The 18,980-nt window shown below is 40.5% G+C and overlaps 3 protein-coding genes across 5 annotated transcripts; 2 read left to right on the forward strand and 1 right to left on the reverse strand.

The window, feature by feature from the left end:
* Positions 1-1,247: 1,247 nt before the first annotated feature.
* LOC6038680 (28S ribosomal protein S22, mitochondrial) lies at positions 1,248-2,599 on the reverse strand. Its single transcript, XM_001848383.2, has 2 exons — positions 2,364-2,599; positions 1,248-2,304 (listed from the first exon to the last, which is right to left on the reverse strand). The coding sequence occupies exons 1-2, from the start codon at positions 2,476-2,478 to the stop codon at positions 1,301-1,303; spliced, it is 1,119 nt and encodes a 372-aa protein (XP_001848435.1). The 5' UTR covers positions 2,479-2,599; the 3' UTR covers positions 1,248-1,300.
* A 34-nt stretch (positions 2,600-2,633) lies between these two features.
* On the forward strand, positions 2,634-3,238 carry LOC6038681 (uncharacterized HIT-like protein Synpcc7942_1390). Its single transcript, XM_001848384.2, has one exon. It carries the CDS (start codon positions 2,693-2,695, stop codon positions 3,116-3,118), a length of 426 nt encoding a protein of 141 aa, XP_001848436.2. The 5' UTR covers positions 2,634-2,692; the 3' UTR covers positions 3,119-3,238.
* A 2,278-nt stretch (positions 3,239-5,516) lies between these two features.
* Positions 5,517-15,337, forward strand: LOC6038682 (splicing factor 3B subunit 3). Of its 3 annotated transcripts, XM_038260621.1 has the most exons (15): positions 5,517-5,664; positions 5,960-6,280; positions 6,708-7,883; positions 8,545-8,852; positions 9,023-10,961; positions 11,124-11,171; positions 11,377-11,442; positions 11,645-11,708; positions 11,906-11,955; positions 12,153-12,207; positions 12,412-12,460; positions 14,289-14,346; positions 14,565-14,624; positions 14,840-14,895; positions 15,099-15,337. In XM_038260621.1, exons 2-5 carry the CDS (start codon positions 6,055-6,057, stop codon positions 10,958-10,960), a joined length of 3,648 nt encoding a protein of 1,215 aa, XP_038116549.1. In that variant the 5' UTR covers positions 5,517-5,664; positions 5,960-6,054; the 3' UTR covers position 10,961; positions 11,124-11,171; positions 11,377-11,442; positions 11,645-11,708; positions 11,906-11,955; positions 12,153-12,207; positions 12,412-12,460; positions 14,289-14,346; positions 14,565-14,624; positions 14,840-14,895; positions 15,099-15,337. The 3 variants fall into 3 exon arrangements, with proteins under 3 accessions (XP_038116549.1, XP_001848437.1, XP_038116550.1); XM_001848385.2 differs by lacking the exon at positions 11,377-11,442; XM_038260622.1 differs by lacking the exons at positions 9,023-10,961; positions 11,124-11,171; positions 11,377-11,442; ... (6 more) ...; positions 14,840-14,895; positions 15,099-15,337 and adding an exon at positions 8,339-8,407 and having other exon boundaries at positions 8,545-8,687.
* The last annotated feature ends 3,643 nt before the right edge of the window (positions 15,338-18,980 follow it).

Genomic DNA, 18,980 nt, shown 5'->3' on the forward strand with positions numbered 1-18,980 from the left:
TTTATTTTTGTTTTTTTATTCTTGTACATTTTGAATTTTTTTGTTCTGATGTTTTATTTTTTTAAATTTCAAAATTTCTAAATTTTTTTAATTTTTTTTTTGAGTTTTTATTTTTTTTTATTTTAAAGCTTTGAAATTTTTGAATCTTTTGAATTTTTTAAATTTTTTAAGAATCATAAACTTTTATATTTGTTTCTTTATTCTTGTACGTTTTGAATTTTTTTATTCTGATGTTTAATTTTTTAATTTTTTATTTTTTTTTGTTCGATTAGATTAGATGTTTAATTTTTTATTTTTTTATAATTCAAAATTTCTTAATTTTTTTTATTTTTTTGAGTTTTTATTTTTTTGTTTTAAATCTTTGAAACTTTTGAAATTTTTAAATTCTTCAAGATTTCATAAACTTTTAATTTAGTTTTTTTTATTCTTGTACTTTTTTAAATTGTTTGAAAATTCTAAAGCGTTGGACATTTTTGAGTTTATTTTTTTTTGCAATTTTCTTTTTAGCTTTCAAAATGAGCACCAACGGAAAAGTCAAGAACCTAAATCGTTTGAAATTCAGAGTAGGTAATTTTAAAGTTTTTTTTTCAATTTAAATGTTTTCAATATTTTTATGATATGTGATGTTTAGAAAAAATAACAGGAAAAAAAACTTGTTTTTTTGGAAAGTGTACAAAAAATTATTTTAATTATTAGTAAAATCATCAATTTTCAAAAATTCAATCAAATCAAAAATTTGCAAATAATTTACAAAATTTCTAAATAATAAAAATTTGAAAAAAATTAAACTAATAAAAAAGCAATTTGAAAGTTTTTAAAATCTAACTTCAAAAATGTATTTGTCATTCTAAAATATAGAGTAAATGTTCAAACGCACCTTTTGAGTTTTCTTTGCACAAAGATTTTTTTTAAATATGTATACACAGGAATTTATAAAAATATAAATGCAAAATTGTCGGTAGTTTCACATTTAAGAAAACATAATTTAAAAATTTCTTGTGGAATGAAATAAAACAATATTATTCAATTTTTCGCGAATTTTAACTGTAAAATTAGGTAGCCTACCTAAGGTATGTACATCAAATACATTTTGTTAACACCTCAGTAAAAAATAAATATTTTTTTCTTTCTTTTTTGAGTTTTTCAAAAGGTTCAATAAACACAGGAAACCCAAAAATCTAGAAATAATAAATAAGCTCAACAAATTTTGAATTTCAAATAATTTCTCAAATAAAACCCAACACAACTTCATTTACCACTATTTATTTCACCCACAATTACGCACTTTACAAACCTTCATCTAACTGCTTCCACCGTGCATCTTCCGAAGTCCCTCGGCCAGCTGTTGCCGTTCAGCGGCGGCCTCCCGGTACGCGGCCAGTGCCAGATTCAGCTGCACCTTCTTCGTGCAATGCTGGGCCACAAACTGTTCGATGACCGCGAGGTAGCGTGCGTCCTGGCGCAGCTTCTCGACGGATTTCTGTTCCGGCTCGAAGAGGGCCGGTTCCGTGGCCAGAACGTGCTGTTTGAGCTCGTCCAGTCCTTCGAATGCGCTGTCCGGGATTTGGTGGAGGGAATTGTGGAGGACGATGAGTTCGATGCCGTTGCGGAGGTAGTCCCGTTTGATCATGTCCAGGAGGAGGTCGTCGACGAGGCGGTGCCAGGCCAGGAAGAAGGTCAACGGGCCAAAGTGGCGCGTAGAACGGAGCGAATCGAACGCTTTGTGCTCGTTGACGTGCTGGTAGATGGTGGCGGTGATGTCGTGGTACTCGGCCTCGTACGGTTCAAACTGGACGCAGGCCCGGTCCAGGACAAACTCGTAATCGCCGGCTTCGAGGAGCTTTCGAAGATTTCCGGCTTCAAACATCTTTGGCGTTCGAATGTGCCGTCCCTTGAGGGGGAAGTAAATCTGATTGAGCCGTTTGCGCGTCTCGTAGTCCGCCTCCCGGAGCGTTCCGTCGGGCAATCGCTCGACGATGCTTCGTTTGCTGTTCTTGATGCCGTACGTAATGTCCGTGAAGACCATCTTCGCCTCGGAGAAACCCTTTAACGCACCGTCCTTGGACAGAACCTTGGGATTCTCCTGCATCACGTGCACCACCGGAGGCATCTGCAGAAGCCGTTCGGCGCGGCCAATCGATTGTCGCACTTCCTGGCGCAACTGCTCGTCGGTCATGAACTTGTACTCGACGGTGCTGTCCCGGACGGAGCGCTTTCGGAACACCCGATCCAGCTCGAGCCGGGTCATCGAGCGGAGCAGCTTCTGGACGTCATCGCGCATAAACACCGGACCGGGATCTTTGTCTGATGGGGGGAGAGGGACGTTTAGAAATTGTTGAACTTTGAGCAATCCGGCGACTCACCGTAGGACAGAAAGTTCTTGGCAGAAGTGCTGCAAAACCATCGCGAGTACGGAAATGAATGGGTGCTTTTGATAACCTCGGTAAGCAGGCGGCCACCGGCTGGAAGTTTCAACATTTTTAATAGTGAAAACTAGAGAAAAACACGCATAAAATGGAAAAATTCGGCGAAAAACAATTTTCCTCTTCAAAAGTTACAAAACAACCTCGATCACATTTCCCGAGATCTGTCAAAAAGTTTGACAGTCGCGCAGTGGCGTTACGTTTTGAGGGGGTGGCGTTACGTTTCCAATCAAAACATCAGACCACTTCCCAACAAAACAACAATCAACATGAACCGGCTGCTCGGTTCCGCCGGGGCACTCCGGAACGTGCTCCTGAATCCAGCCCGCTTCCTGTCCGTCAAGCCTTCCGTCCCGGACGCGGACACCATCTTCGACAAGATCATCCGGAGGCAGATTCCAGCGGACATAATCTACGAGGATGAGCGCTGCTTGGCCTTCAACGACGTCTCTCCCCAAGGGCCGGTCCACTTTTTGGTGATTCCGAAGCGGCGCATCGCGAAGCTAGAGGACGGTACGGCGGCGGATGAGCCGATTTTCGGACACCTGATGCAGGTTGCGGGGGAGCTGGGGAAGGAGCGAGCTCCGGAGGGTTTCCGGATGGTGGTGAACAATGGCGAACACGGATGTCAGACGGTGTTCCATTTGCATCTGCACGTTATCGGCGGACGGCAGCTGGGATGGCCACCGGGATAAATTAGTGGAAACTTCTTGATTAGATTGTTGGCTTAAAACTATTGTTCTGCTATTGCTATTGATAACATTATGTTTGAAAAAAGAATAAATTTGTTTGTAATAATCGACAAACATTATTAATTATTTTATGTATAAATCTAAATATCAAAATCCAAAAATATATACCATTAAAAAAAAACAATCAAAAGGCAAAGTAAAAACTTTTAAAAATTCTACAAATCCCAAAATTTCAGTTTTTAGTTTCTCATTTTTTTATTTTTTTTTTATTTTTATGCATTTTAAATTTCAATATTGTTTCTGACTTTTTTAATAAATCTCAGAAAAATCATTGCAATTTGCTCGGCAATTTGACATCTTTAATTTTATATCTTCAAAATTAGATTTTAAACTTTTTTAATTTTTCAATTCAAAACTTGAAAATTTTTAATTTTTAAAATTTGAAATTTTTGGATATCAGTTTCACTTTTATTTATTTTGTTGCTTTTGAATTCTAATCTTTTCAATTTCAATTTTTTTTTAATTTTTTCGGTATTTTTTTTAATTTTTATTTATTTTTATTTATAAGGCCGTTGCAAATATTTTTCAAAGTTTATGTCTACCCCTCGACTTTCGCAAAAAATAAAATTTTCGTCAATACTTAGATATTTTGGAAACTAATGATGGCAAAACAACTGGACAGGTGTATAATGCATTTAAAAACACTTTTTTCATTAAAATGTTGAAACCATGGCTCGTAATTTCAATTTTTATACTTTTTTATTTTTTTGCCCCCCCCCCCCCTCGACTTTGGTCAGAGTCGAGGGACATAAACTTCAAAAAATATTTGCAACGGCCTAACAGTTTTTTTTAATTTTAAAATAACAATATTCTTTTTTTTTAATTTTCGAAAATCCGAATTTCTTGTATTTGAATTTTCAATCTTGATTTTTTAGAATATTTTAATATGTGTATACACATATTTCAAAATAAATTTTATATCTTCAAAATATTTTTTTTAACTATTTTATTTTTTTAATTCAAAGCTTAAATTTTTTAATGTTTTAAAATATGAGATTTTTGGATCTCAGTTTTACTTTTATTTTTTTTTTGCTTTTGAATTCTAAACTTTCAATTTGATTTTTGTTTAACTGTTTCGATTTTGAAATAATAAGATTTTTTTTTGAATTTTAGAAATTCCGAATTTCTCTTGGAATTTCTTGTTTTTGAATTTTCAACCTTGATTTTTTAAAAAATATTTTAATATTTGTATTTTCGAATTTCAAAATTTCTGAAAATCTCTAAAATGTAATACAGAGAAACCTCTTTTTACGCGGTGGCGTTACGCTTTTTGTTTCGTAGATTTCTCTTAAACCACACATTTTTTTGCAAGCTTCAAAAAGCGTTTTGTAGATCTGAACCAAACCTACAAATTGCTTTTAAAACATTGCAAAAATGTTGCGTCGTTCCAGAGAAATCGACAAATTAATTAGAAAAAACGTAACGCACGGCGTAAAAAGAGGTTTCACCAAGGTCAAAATCCTAAAATCTTCAAGAATTAACCTGCCAACCTACCAGCCTGACCAGCGCCGCAGGATTTTCTGCATCTAGTCGAGCATCTCCGGCTTGGTGAAACGCACTCAATTGAGGGAGTTACCACATTCTCGGAGTCCGACCGACACAGGAAGAGGTGAGGAAGTTTTGCAGGGTGCCTGAATCAAAACGCTCGGATGATGAACCCGTCCCGGTTACCACTGAAGAAGACAGCATGCGACTAGAGGAGAGCATGTGGATGGAGTTGGCGCAGAACGGACGAAGAAGTAAGCGACTTGCTCGCGATGATCAGGTTAAGTCTTCTCCGACGGTCTTCGAAACCGGTCAAAACAGCTGCTCGCGATTAGTTCATTTTCCTTGCTGAAATTTACCGTCCTCCAACTACTCGGCCAGCAGGTGCTCGAACCGCTGCAGATGACCGTTCCGGAAGACATACCGCTGCACCGCCTTCAGGGCCCCATCGTAAAACCGGACCATGTTTTGAGTCCCTCTTGGCTTTTTCCGTTCGAGAAAGCTTCGTAAACACGGTAAACATTCTTCGATTTTGACATTTCAAAATGAAGTGGTGCCAGTTTGGCAGAGAAATTCTATGACAGTTCCGCGCGTCAACTGAGTGCGCGCACACCGCCAGCACCATCGCGCACCCAATCGCACCATGAAGACAAACGCTTGTTCAGAAAACCGTGTAGCGAGAGTCTAACCCCTTGAGTTTTCCTGTAACCAACAAGTTGCGTTACCCTGTGCGTTACACTTTCTCAGTTGACCCAAAGTCTAGTTGACCTAACCGACCAACTCCCCTCTCTCTCTCTTTCCTCTTTTTTCCGGTGGACTTCTTTCCGTTGCTCGTCCATTCGGCTCGTTCACTTCGTTCGCGGACTTCAACGTCATCGGTTCGGCGTTTTCTTTTTAGAGAAGAGGAGAAAAAGATCAAAGTTCTAGAAAAGAGTTAACTTTTAGTAAAAGTTTGCTCGGAAAAATGAAGTGAAAATGTGAAAAATTGCTTCTACTTCCTTTTGGTAAGTTAATTTGTGGGTATTTCGTCGATTTTCAGCGTTTAAAGTGGCTTCTTGTTTCTGGCACCGCAAGCGTGCTGACGCGTTACTTTCAAGTCCTGTTTTCTTCAAATTTATTGCTGAATTCGGTTCAAATTTATGATCAAATTGCTCACAATTGTGTTTTTATTGTAATTTAGTAGAGCAATTTCTTGAAAAAAGTGTATTTTTACTGAAAAATCGATTTTAAGTTTCCGACAACCAAACCTAACCTCAAACCCTAATCCGACATTTTGTTTTTCGCTTCTCCCTCCCACAGAGACTTGAAAAATCCAAGCAACCGCTGCGAAGAGAAGATGCGCTAGAGGACGAAATCCGGTTCCGGTTTGAAGCAAAAACAATCGAAACGCCGCAATGTATCTGTACAACTTTATCCTGCAGCGTGCGACCGGCATCACGCACGCGGTCCACGGCTGCTTCGCCGGCACCAAGCAGCAGGAGATTCTGCTGAGCAAGGGCAAAAGTTTGGAGCTGGTGCGGCCGGACCCAAACACGGGGAAGGTGCACACGCTGCTCCAGACGGAGGTTTTCGGCGTGATCCGGTCGCTGATGTCGTTCCGGCTGACGGGGGGCACGAAAGGTGGGTTGCAACTTTGGGACTTGAGATTTAGTACGGCATGTCTTGCTTCACCCGTGAGCGATTCCAAAATTTCCGGGTCACGGGTGAAAACTCACTTACGGTGCCGAGAGTGTCTTCCCCCCGAAAGGGGGGAGGTTCGCATGTCGCTTTCGAAGCGTGGTCAATCGTGCTTCGAATTGAAACTTGCGAGTACAGATTTAAATTTTGGGAAAAAAGTGTGATCCCTTGATATAGGTTAACGTTTGTTTCCCATCTCACCTGGGTTCGGATGTCATAATTCAAGGGAAAGCAACACCGTTGGACAATAGGCGGACGGTCATCTCTTCAAAATGGTGCCGTCCACGTTCCGACGGGACAGTTTTTGCCGGCTTGAATTTGGCATCAACAGAAATCTTGAAAAGCGACTAATTTTCAATTTTTCCCGCAGATTATGCCGTGGTCGGTTCCGACTCGGGCCGCATTGTCATCCTGGAGTACAACGCGGCCAAGAACCAGCTCGAGAAGGTGCACCAGGAAACGTTCGGCAAGTCCGGCTGTCGGCGGATCGTTCCGGGGCAGTTTTTGGCCATTGACCCGAAGGGTCGAGCCGTGATGATCGGGGCGATCGAGAAGCAGAAACTGGTTTACATTTTGAACAGAGATTCGGAGGCGCGGTTGACCATTTCTTCGCCGCTGGAGGCGCACAAGTCGAGCACGTTGACGTACCACATGGTCGGAGTGGACGTGGGCTTCGAGAACCCGATGTTTGCCTGTTTGGAGATTGATTACGAGGAGGCGGATCTGGATCCGACGGGGGAAGCTGCGGCGAAGACGCAGCAGACGTTGACGTTCTACGAGTTGGACTTGGGGTTGAACCACGTGGTCCGGAAGTACTCGGAACCGCTGGAAGAGCACGCGAATTTCTTGATTTCCGTGCCCGGAGGAAACGACGGCCCGTCCGGAGTGTTGATCTGCTCGGAGAACTACCTGACGTACAAGAATCTCGGCGACCAGCACGACATCCGTTGTCCGATTCCGCGCCGACGCAACGACCTGGACGACCCCGAACGGGGCATGATCTTCATCTGCTCGGCCACGCACCGTACCAAGTCGATGTTCTTTTTCCTGGTTCAAACCGAGCAGGGAGACATCTTCAAAGTTACGCTCGAGACGGACGACGACGTCGTGGCGGAGATCAAGCTCAAGTACTTTGACACGGTTCCGCCGGCCACGGCCATGTGCGTGCTCAAGACCGGTTTCCTGTTTGTGGCGTGCGACTTTGGCAATCACTACCTGTACCAGATCGCTCACCTCGGTGACGACGACGACGAGCCCGAGTTCAGCTCGGCCATGCCCCTGGAAGAAGGCGACACGTTCTTCTTCGCCCCACGCCCGCTCAAGAACCTGGTCATGGTCGACGAAATCCACTCGTTCGCGCCGATCCTGGGCTGCCAAGTGGCCGATCTCGCCAACGAGGACACGCCCCAGCTGTACCTGGCGTGCGGCCGCGGACCCCGCTCCTCCATCCGAGTCCTGCGCCACGGTCTGGAAGTGTCCGAAATGGCCGTCTCCGAGCTGCCCGGTAATCCGAACGCCGTCTGGACCGTCAAGAAACGCGCGGACGGTAAGTCTCCCACACGCTCCCGTCCCACCTTCCGGAGCTGACTGACCGTCGTCGCCACACACACTCGACTAGTCCTGGATCCTGGATCCGAAACCGGAGGCTGGCGATCCCAACTCAATGTGTCGTCGTACCCCGCCGTCGAAGAGCAAATCGGTCCCGCATCTTTTGTGGTCGACCAAAGTTGATATATTCCTGATCCTTGGCGTAGCCCGTTGGGCCGTGACCGCGGTAGATAAACCATATCAGCTACAGTTCCTTCCCTACAAGTCAGTCAGTCAGCTCCGCGTTTAGTCTGTAAGTTGAGTTGGCCCGTTCTCCTCCTCCTCCGAGTATCAAGTATTAATAACAAAAGCTGGTGTTTTGATTGCGAAACAAAGTTGAACTTGAAAACTTGCGAAAGATCGCCAAACAATCAAAACAGTATCACAAACACCAGTTTTTCCTCTCATTTTCAGACCGTCGTGGTTGAGTTGGGTGTGCCCAAAGTGTGTGCCAACGCGAACCCAAAAATCCGTCGCCAATAGGTAAGACTAGCGATACTACACAAAAAAGCTCGTAACAGAACAGAACATTTTGGTTAGGCAACTTTTTCACCACAAAAAAACACTCTTTCTAAGCTCTCGGAACTAAATCGAACCTCGCACCACCCTCTCTTTTGCAGACGAGTTCGACGCGTACATCATCGTGTCCTTCGTGAACGCGACGCTGGTGCTCAGCATCGGCGACACCGTCGAGGAGGTCACCGACAGTGGCTTTCTCGGGACGACCCCGACGCTGTGCTGTTCCGCCCTCGGTGATGACGCCCTGGTGCAGGTCTACCCGGACGGCATTCGGCACATCCGCGCGGACAAGCGCGTCAACGAGTGGAAGGCCCCCGGCAAGAAGACGATCATCAAGTGTGCGGTCAACAGCCGGCAGGTCGTGATTGCGCTGTCCGGCGGGGAGCTGGTGTACTTTGAGATGGATCCGGTAAGTTTAAGATTCTTGCAGGGTTGGGATTCGTTTTTCCATGATGAACACCTGTTACGCGGAATTGTTTTGAAGATTACCACGGTGTCCTGCAGTGCTGAGTAGAAAACTTCAAAGCAATTTCCTTACCAAATTCAAACAACGTCCTAACTCAAGTCTCCTGATTCCAGACCGGTCAACTGAACGAGTACACCGAGCGGAAGAAGATGCCCAGCGATGTGATGTGCATGGCGTTGGGTTCGGTCCCGGCCGGCGAGCAGCGTGCCTGGTTCTTGGCCGTCGGTTTAGCGGACAACACGGTCCGTATCATCTCGCTCGATCCCGCTGACTGCTTGTCCCCGCGATCGATGCAGGCCCTGCCGTCGGCGGCCGAATCGCTGTGCATCGTAGAGATGGGCACCGGAGAGAGTAACGAGGAGGGGACCGTTTCAACGGCGGGATGTTTCTACCTGAATATCGGGTTGACGAACGGAGTTCTGTTGAGGACGGTGTTGGATCCGGTTTCTGGGGATTTGGCTGATACGCGAACGCGCTACCTCGGGTCGCGACCGGTGAAGCTGTTCCGCATCAAGATGCAGGGCTCGGAAGCGGTGCTGGCCATGTCCAGTCGCACCTGGTTGAGCTACTACTACCAGAACCGATTCCATTTAACCCCGCTGTCGTACGAAACCCTCGAATACGCGTCCGGCTTCTCTAGCGAGCAGTGCGCCGAAGGCATCGTGGCCATCTCAACCAACACGCTGAGGATTTTGGCGCTGGAAAAGCTCGGTGCTGTTTTCAACCAGATCACGTTCCCCCTCGAGTACACCCCGAAGCGCTTTCTGATCCACAACGAAACCGGCAAACTGATCATCAGCGAAACCGACCACAACGCGTACACCGAGGAGACCAAGAACATCCGCAAGAAGCAGATGGCCGACGAAATGCGCGAAGCCGCCGGCGAGGACGAGCAGGAACTCGCCAACGAGATGGCGGACGCCTTCATCAACGAAGTCCTCCCGGAAGACCAATTCTCCTCCCCGAAAGCCGGAGCCGGCATGTGGGCGTCCCAAATCCGCGTCATGGACCCCATCAACGGCCACACCTACTCCAAGGTGCAGCTCGCCCAAAACGAAGCCGTCATGTCGATGGCCCTGGTGCGATTCACCGTCGACCAAAAGTGGTACGTCGTGGCCGGAGTGGCCAAAGATCTCGCCCTCAACCCCAAAATCACCAACGGTGGCTTCATCGACGTCTACAAGTACGACTTCCACACGCACCAGCTCGAACACTACCACCGCACCGAAATCGACGACGCCCCCGGCGCAATCTGCTCCTTCCAAGGCCGCGTCCTCGTCGGCATCGGCAAAGTCCTGCGCATCTACGACCTCGGCAAAAAGAAGCTCCTCCGCAAGTGCGAGAACAAACACATTCCCAACCAGATCGTCAACATCCAGGCGATGGGCTCGCGCGTCTTCGTCTCCGACGTCCAAGAATCCATCTACTGTGTCAAGTACAAGCGCGCCGAAAACCAACTCATCATCTTCGCCGACGACACCCACCCCCGCTGGATCACCACCTCAACCCTCCTAGACTACGACACCGTCGCCACCGCCGACAAGTTCGGCAACGTGTCCGTCCTCCGCCTCCCCCACTCCGTCTCCGACGACGTCGACGAAGACCCCACCGGCAACAAAGCCCTCTGGGACCGCGGCCTCCTCAACGGCGCCTCCCAAAAGGCGGAAAACGTGTGCACATTCCACCTCGGCGAAACCATCATGTCGCTCCAGAAAGCCACCCTCATCCCGGGCGGCTCCGAGTCGCTCATCTACGCGACCATGTCCGGCACCGTGGGCGCCCTCGTTCCCTTCACCAGCCGCGAAGACTTTGACTTTTTCCAACACCTCGAGATGCACATGCGCAACGAGAATCCGCCACTGTGCGGGCGGGACCACCTCAGCTTCCGCAGCTACTACTACCCGGTCAAGAACGTCATGGACGGGGATCTGTGCGAGCAGTTCACCTCGATGGATCCGGCCAAGCAGAAGAGCATCGCGACGGATCTGGGCCGGACGCCGAACGAGGTCGCGAAGAAGCTCGAGGACATCCGGACGCGGTACGCGTTCTAAGGTGAGTTTCGTGTGGGAGGTGTTTGGGTTTGATAATTATGACCTTACTTAAGAACTGTTCTGTTTACATAACTGCGTTAAGTAGTTGACTGACGCGTTCTAGACTGAAAGGTGCGATTTTTTAGACAAATTTGTAATTCGACGTTTCTTTCCTTCTTTACAGATCAAATCGCTAGATGTGTACTAAATAATCGTAATTGTAAAACTAAAGGTGAGTTTTTGCTATATTAAAAACAATTATAACAAATTTTTCATGATGATTTGCTAAAATAAGACCTTTGGACACCTAAAGAACTCCATTGATTAAGACTACGTAATAAGCACTGAAGCATTGCAAATCAAATCTTGAACAAATCTAAAATCTCCAAAAAAACATCTACTAAAAATTTCTTTGTATTTTTGTTTAATTTTCACAGTATTCGTAATCTGGTGCCGGCGAGAGAGAGTTTGCCCTTTTCCTGGGATTTTTGCACATAGTTTCGGTGAGTAAGCTTGATTAATTCCACTAAAATTTGCGCCCCTCTTTTTCATGATGATTTGCTAAAATAAGACCTTTGGACACCTAAAGAACTTCATTGATTAAGACTACGTAATAAGCACTGAAGCCTTTAAAGTCAAATCGACGATTTGAAATCTTCAAGGACATTAACTAAAAAATCTCTTCGTTTTTTTTTTATTTCACAGTATTCGTAATCCGGTGCCGACGACGGAGTTTGCCCAATTCCTAGGCTGTTTGCACATAGTTTCGGTGAGTAAGCTTGATTAATTCAACTAAATCGTCAGCGCTTTTCTCATGATGATTTGCTTAAATAAGACCTTTGGACACCTAAAGAATGCCATTGATTAAGACTACGTTAAAAGCACTGATGCGCAATTTGAACCCAATCTCAATTTGATGAATTTTTCGAACAAATGTCTAACAAATTTGTCTTCTTCTTTTCGCAGATATCATAATCACAAGTGGTACGGATTTGCTGGTGTCGGCGAATTTTGAGGTGAGCATTCTTTTAACTTAAAAAAGAAAATGTATTTTTTCCATGATGATTTAATGCTTTTGCACGCTTGCTTGACATGAAAAAAACCCGTGATTAAAACTATTTTTTTCAAAAGCTCTGACCATGCAAATGTTGCAAAATCATTTACGCTATCAAAAACGCGTTTTGCTAACAAGTTTCATTTGTATTCTTTTCAGGATTTCGCACTGTTTTGATTGAAGTTTGAACCAAGAAGATCGCGCGATTTGAGAGGTGAGTTTGCCCAAAATAAATCTCAAACAAAGATAAAAGTTTCGTATTTCCATGATGTGTAACCGCTTGTCGGTTTACCGTGTTTCAACTGAATTTTGTTGATTAAAACTTAACCTTTGCTGATTGAATTATTCAATCGAGATAACCTTTCCAAATAAAAAATTGAAAAAAAAACTAACTTGTCTTATTTTCCGCTTGTTACAGATTGCTCATTGACGGATTTCTCAAAGCTGAAGTTTTCTTCGTTTTCAAGGTAATATTTTCAACAACATTTTCAAGCTGAGCAATTCTCCAAGTCTTCAGACCATGATTATTTTTTGGATTAGATGAAGCGTACTTTTTCTATGACCAACAAGTTGCAAAAAGAGGATTTTTTCAGCACGAGTCGTACATTTATCCAACGAAGTTCACCGAGTTAGATAATTACGACAAGTGATGAAAAATAAAGTTTTGCAACGAGTTCCATACAACGTTTTTTGCAATTCCGAAAAACACCCTTTGGACAGAATTATAGGAAGAGAGTCCATGCATTGAGTCAATGAATCGTTCAAATCAAAAAAATGTTGAAAAGTATAACTTTTCCTAACGAGTGCTGAAAAGTTCAACTTTTCGGCATCCATTTCAGTGCTGAAAAGTAGAACTTTTCAGCATTTGTTTTGAAAAGGGTTACTATCCAGCTTTTTAAGCGAAAATGGCGTTCGCCCGCAAAAAGTGTGCCATGGCATGAGAACCGCATTTTTTTTCGTAATTTTGAGTTTTATTGGCGAAAATCAACAAAAATTCAGAAGCATTTAAGCAGAGTTGAGGATAATGATGTGTTTTATAGTATCATCAGTAAAAATACCAACAGTCAGGCTTCTTTTTTAAATAGGAATTGAAACAAGTTGTCCACTTTTTGCAAGCGATTTTCTCGAATCGCGGTTTTTGGTTTTGTGCCCTAATGAAATGTTTGGCTCGATTTTTGGTACAGAAAAGTAGGCTGTTTCGTCGTTCAAGAATGACAGGAAAAGTAAGTAGTTTCACGACGGAATGGCAAAAAAGTCATTTTGGTTCATCCATACAAGTTTCCAAACTAAAATGCGATTAAAATTTTCAAAAATCTTCAAAAATAAAAAAATTACCAATTATGAATGAGAAAGGATATGGATTAATTCAAAAGCTTGTGGTCTAAGCTGAAAATTTTCAATTGAAAAGATTTTCGAAATAGACAAATTGTGAAAAATTTCAGATAATGATAAAGTGATCTTTATTCTAACTTCTAACCTCTAGTTTTTTTTTAAGAAAAAAGGTCTAATTGCCAACATTTTCATTTTTGCTATTCGAGCCCTGACCCTAACTCAAGACAGTTTCAAAAACACTCAATAAGTAAAAAAATATAAAATTTAGTTAATTGGCCCTTTTTTTTAAAAAAAAATCGACTTGTCTGGCATTCTAAGATTTATCTGGCAACCCTGATTTTGAGAACGGATTTTCTGATCGCTTTAGTGTATTTGGCAAAGTTGTTGGTATTGCGTTGAAACTTTCAGAAAAAAAAGTTTCACTTGAAATAACCTTTTTAATCACATTTTTCATACAAAATTAACCAATTTTTCAAATTTGAAAAAAAAATCTAAATTTTTGTTTTCTGGACGTGTTTTGGGGTTTGAGCTACTGCTTGATTTTGCGACTTGACATTTCTGCCAATTTTCCCAACAAAAAGAGTGTAGTGTAGCTTACACTGAGAAGTCCTTAGCAATACCTACAATTTTGCCAAATACAGCAAATCGATCAGAAAATCTGTTCTCAAGATACAGATTTTAGATCGAAATCCAAATAACTTCTTTGGTCACAGTAAAAGTACTCACAAAACTTTCATCATAAACAAATAATCGCAAATTACTCTATTGTTTTCCAACAATTTTGCTTATTTTTGTGAGAATTGCTCAACTCTATCCCACTTTTCATGATGAATCTTTTCACGCAAGATAGACTAATGAAATCCGTTGATTAGAACTTTTTTGAAAACTGATCAAAGCTTTCAATTGGTTTGCGTTAAAGCTATTTGTCAAATCACCACTAAAAAATGTTCATCTCTTTCTCAGGAACTGCACCTCACCGAGTCTTTGAAACCTGTTCATCTTGACTGATTGGAAATTGCAGGTGAGATTTCTTTTCGTCAAACAAGCAAAATGAAAAACTGCAGTTTTCCCGAGCCTTAAAATGATGTTACTCTTAATATACGCTATTACGGCCCCAATGCTCGGAGGCATGAGTGTGATTATAAATTATTTCTGATTGCTCGAAGAAAATTTGCAAAAATTCGTCTTTCCTCCTTAAATGTCGCAAAAATAATTAAAATCCTTTCTCTTTGTTTACAGATTGCAGCTCGTTGGTGCGATGACGTCCAATGGAATTAACAGCTTCCGAGAATGTTTGAAGTAAGCGTAATACACTCTAAAATGCAAGCATAATTTGGTGGAGCAAACCGTTTTCTATGATGTTGTTTTTAATATACTCTGACGCTCCACTGCTCGGTAGCAACAATGGTTACAAATAAACACTGATGAAAGTCGTTGGCCCCCCTTTTAAAAAGCTCTTCAAAATGATCTTGTTTTCACATACTAAATTTTTCTTCTCTTTTTGTTAATTGCAGATGGTTGACCAAATCGAAATCATCTGATTGGTTATCGCGCTGAAGGAGATCTCAAGGTTGGTACTATTAAACTTTTATTGCTAATTCAAGTATTTTTTTTCTATGATGAACAACAAAAATATAAGTTCGGACTTATGAATTTTCATAGTGATTCGTTATTTTGTTTCACTGACATTACTTAAAGAAAAGTCTAAAACGTGTCAAAAATTCAAGATTACTGACTGATCTAACATTCCCCATTTCTCCCTCTCGTTTACAGATTCGCCGTCCCAGCAGCCAGCAGCAACATTTTCACGTTGTAGTGAATAAAAGCATCTAAAAGTCCCGGCACCAGATTCAACCTACTAATCACCACTCTCTCAACTCCCATCACGAGGAGTATGTTTTTAAAAGTCGCAAAACCTAACACATCCGTTCGCGACCGAATGGTACACGACACAGGAAAAAAAACCCTTTAATCTTAATAAAAGCTAAGCATAAAACACAACCCTCGAAAAACGCAGAAAATTTTCTCACGCGAATCTTGACGATGACAGACCTTCGAGCTTTGTTTCCCCCTTCTTCTTTGCTTGCAATCTCGTATTTTGTTCGTCAAGGAAGGGAGCTAGGTCTCTTCTACACCGGGCCCAGGTGTCGATGCTGTTAACCTTTTCCCCTGTTTTTTGTTTGGTTTGGTTTGCTAGTTGATTGTGATTGCGGACGATGATGACTGTGTTTGGATAGAACTCTTTCCTTCTCTCTGGTGGAGACATCGTTTAAATTTGGAAGTAATTGCAGTTTATGTTAAAAATGTTGATTTTTCCCGTTTTCGTAATTTTTCCGTTTATTTTATTTTTTTCAAAAAATCATCTCAGAATCTTACTTTACTATTTTGTGGAATTGATGCCGGTGTGCTCTGTTGTACCCAGCTTGCTAGGATTCCTATCTAGATAGAACAAAAAAGCACACTGGCATCGATATATTATGTAAAACTGGGCTAATTTTTTTTCTTGTAGTAAAATGTAATTTTTGTCTAAAATATCCTTAAAATTTTTCTTGGGTTATTCATATGGGTAGGAAATCATCGGGAATATATCATAAATTTCGATAGTGAAAATATATATAGTAAATTTTGAGTAATATTTTAAAAAACAAAACTACATATTTTTGGAAAAAATATCTACTCAAAATTTTATGTTCCCACAAAATGGGTATCAAATGATTGGGGATCATTCAAAGATATCAAAAGTAATAAAACATATTTTTAAAATACTCAAAATTTCACAAAACTATTTTTCAAAGTTTTTGTCGCTCGAAGTCGAGGGGAGCGGGTAAAAATAAAAAAAAATTAATAACAATCCAACAAACAAAAAACGAAAAAGTGAAATTTGCCACTGTTTTGTGGGAAAAAAAACTGCTAAATTTCATTAGTTCACTTGGTTTTGAACCAAACTGCATCATTATCTCAATCAAAATTGACGAAACTACATATGGAACGGATTTGATTTGAGCGGCAGAATATCAGTATCAAATGATCGTGGATGTTTTATCTATTTTTTGAAATACTCAAAAAAATTATTCGTGTTTCGAGCGTCATTTTTTAAAGTGAGGCCGTTGCAAATATTTTTCAAAGTTTATGTCCCCCCCCCCCCTGCAACGTGTTTTTCGGAGCCTTTTATTTGATATTTTATTTTTCATTAATCCTTCTTTTATCACCGTTGATCGGAAGGCACGCCGCCGGTTTAGTTCGTTTAAGTTATTGTTTTAATTTACATTACAATTGGTGTCCTGATTTGTTTTCGTTTAAATTCGTTGATCGCAATAATTTATTCCAACTGGCAGTTTTAGTATAAACTCATCAAACTATCGATTTTATGAAGAGTAAAGAATCTTTTATTTACTATTTTTGAAATTTTCTCGCGTTATCTTAATTGTACAAACAGTAAAAATATACTGATAAGTCCATCCCATAGCACTACTGCTCGGTTGGCACGCGTTCGATTAAAAAACATTTTAAATAATCAATTATGTATCTTTCCGCAGCCGGCTGCTTAAAATTTTATAATTTTAACCGATAAACAAATTGCTCATGGTTGCACCACCTACCACAGTAAATCCTGACCTCATACCCATCTCTAGCGGTCTCCATCAATCAAGAATCGGCTAAAATTCCCATCGACTTCCCCATGTCTTACCACTGGTCGTGGCCGGCGTCGGTATTGATCAGCATGATAGGGACCTTTGAAAATTGCGAAGGGGTGATGATTGGTTCCTACTTTTCATTTGTGGTCCACGGAGCATTTTTTGGGGGTCCTGGTCAATAACGATGTAGTATCTACGGGTAGACAGCAATGTTATGCTATGCAAGTTCAAAATAAGTAGTTTGTGAAAAAAATGAGTTTGTTTCAAGAATGTGTTATTGCTCTTAGCAGGGTGGCCACTCAAGTCGGGAAATCGGGAAAGTCGGGAAAAAGTTGGGAATTCGCCAAAATCCGCCATAAATCAGGAAAAAGTCGGGAATTTATGATTTTTTGTCAAAAAGTCGGGAATTATAAGCATGCTTGATTGAAAATTATTTTTTTAGCTCTTGAATAATTTTGTAATATTTTGTACAATTCTCAAATTGAATTAACTCAATTCTGCTTTAATAACTTACTTTAAAATTGAGTATGGAAAAGCTGTTTAAGATATTCAAAATCTTAATTAATATTAGAGTCTTTGACACAGATCTTCATGATATTTTTCATGAATCATATGATCTCTAGAAATATTTGTTTATCATACAAGAGGTAAACTTAATGAAAAACTAATATAAAAATAGAGCCTAATGGCCAGCTTAGAGTTATGATTCTATTTCATTTTGTCACATAGATTGATTATTTGAAAACAGATTCCAACTTGAGTTTGGCAATGGTTTTTTGGTAAATATTTTTAATATTTTTAATTAAAATATGTTTTTTTTTTAAATGTTGCCGTTAAACTTTTTTTGTGAGTTTGGTTAAATTACTACTATACATAAAGCTTGATTTTCAGTTTTCGGAAAACTTAAATATCGAATAAAATCTAAAATTTAAAAACCTTTTTTACGTTTTTACGAAAACATAAAGAAAATTTTAAAATAAAAAAAAATAATCCAAGAAATTTTGAGTTATTGCAAAACTGTTCAAGAAAATTGTCTCTTCAAACATTTTGCTTAAAATAAGTGGTAAAACATAAAATCATATCTAACTGAATGTTCATTGAAAAAAAAGAAAAAAGAAAAAAAAAAAACAGTTACCACTGACCACTAGATAAATTAACATTGATTTGAGAAAGCAATATCAAAAATTACAAAATTAAAAAGGGAACCAGGCAATTTTTTTATGAATTTCTTGACATTTTTCTAAATCCTATGAATGAATAATTATTGCAATTATGTTTTAATCATTCTTTGATTTAAAATGATGATGAAGTTAAAAAAAATAGGAACGAATTTTTAAGTTCAGTTATCTTTAACTTTTTGTCATTTCCAGTTGAAACGAAGTATCAAAACTATACTTTTGCCAATTAAAAAAATAACATGAATGTTATAAGTATTGTTGAACTTTCTATAATTTTTTCAAAGACTAATTGTTTGTGTTTCTACTCTGAATCATAATAATGAAGTTTGTGAAGTTTTTTTCAATTGTTGTTTAGTTTCTGTATTTACAAAAAATGCCTTTATTTGGATTATTTTTGAATTCCTTTAATTTTTTTCGGTGGTTAATATTGACTTTTCTTATAGAAAGTTTTTTGTTTGAAATCATTCTTTAGATAAGAAATGCGTATTATTTGAGCATTCTGGAAAAGTCTGGAAAAAGTCGGGAATTTGAAAATGGGATTTGAGTGGTCACCCTGTCTTAGAATGTATGAAATTCCCGATGAATTGATGCCAATTTGCACCAACTAAAATTTTGAGATTGCATTTTCAAAAAAGTTAAGACTACTTTCGAAATGTATGAAAATTCTCCGATCATTTAATGCCCATTTTGTAGAAAAAAGAAAAACAAAAATATTAAATATATTTTTCGAAAATCCATAATTTTATGAAATTGTGTAGTCTTAGGATGTTAGGATTTTAACTCTAGCACCACCAGTTAAACCCATCGTAGCAGTAGCCCGTTGAACAAAGGCTCAGATTAAA

The sequence above is a fragment of the Culex quinquefasciatus genome, chromosome 3 (assembly GCF_015732765.1).
Source record: "Culex quinquefasciatus strain JHB chromosome 3, VPISU_Cqui_1.0_pri_paternal, whole genome shotgun sequence".
NCBI classification, from domain to species: domain Eukaryota; kingdom Metazoa; phylum Arthropoda; class Insecta; order Diptera; family Culicidae; genus Culex; species Culex quinquefasciatus.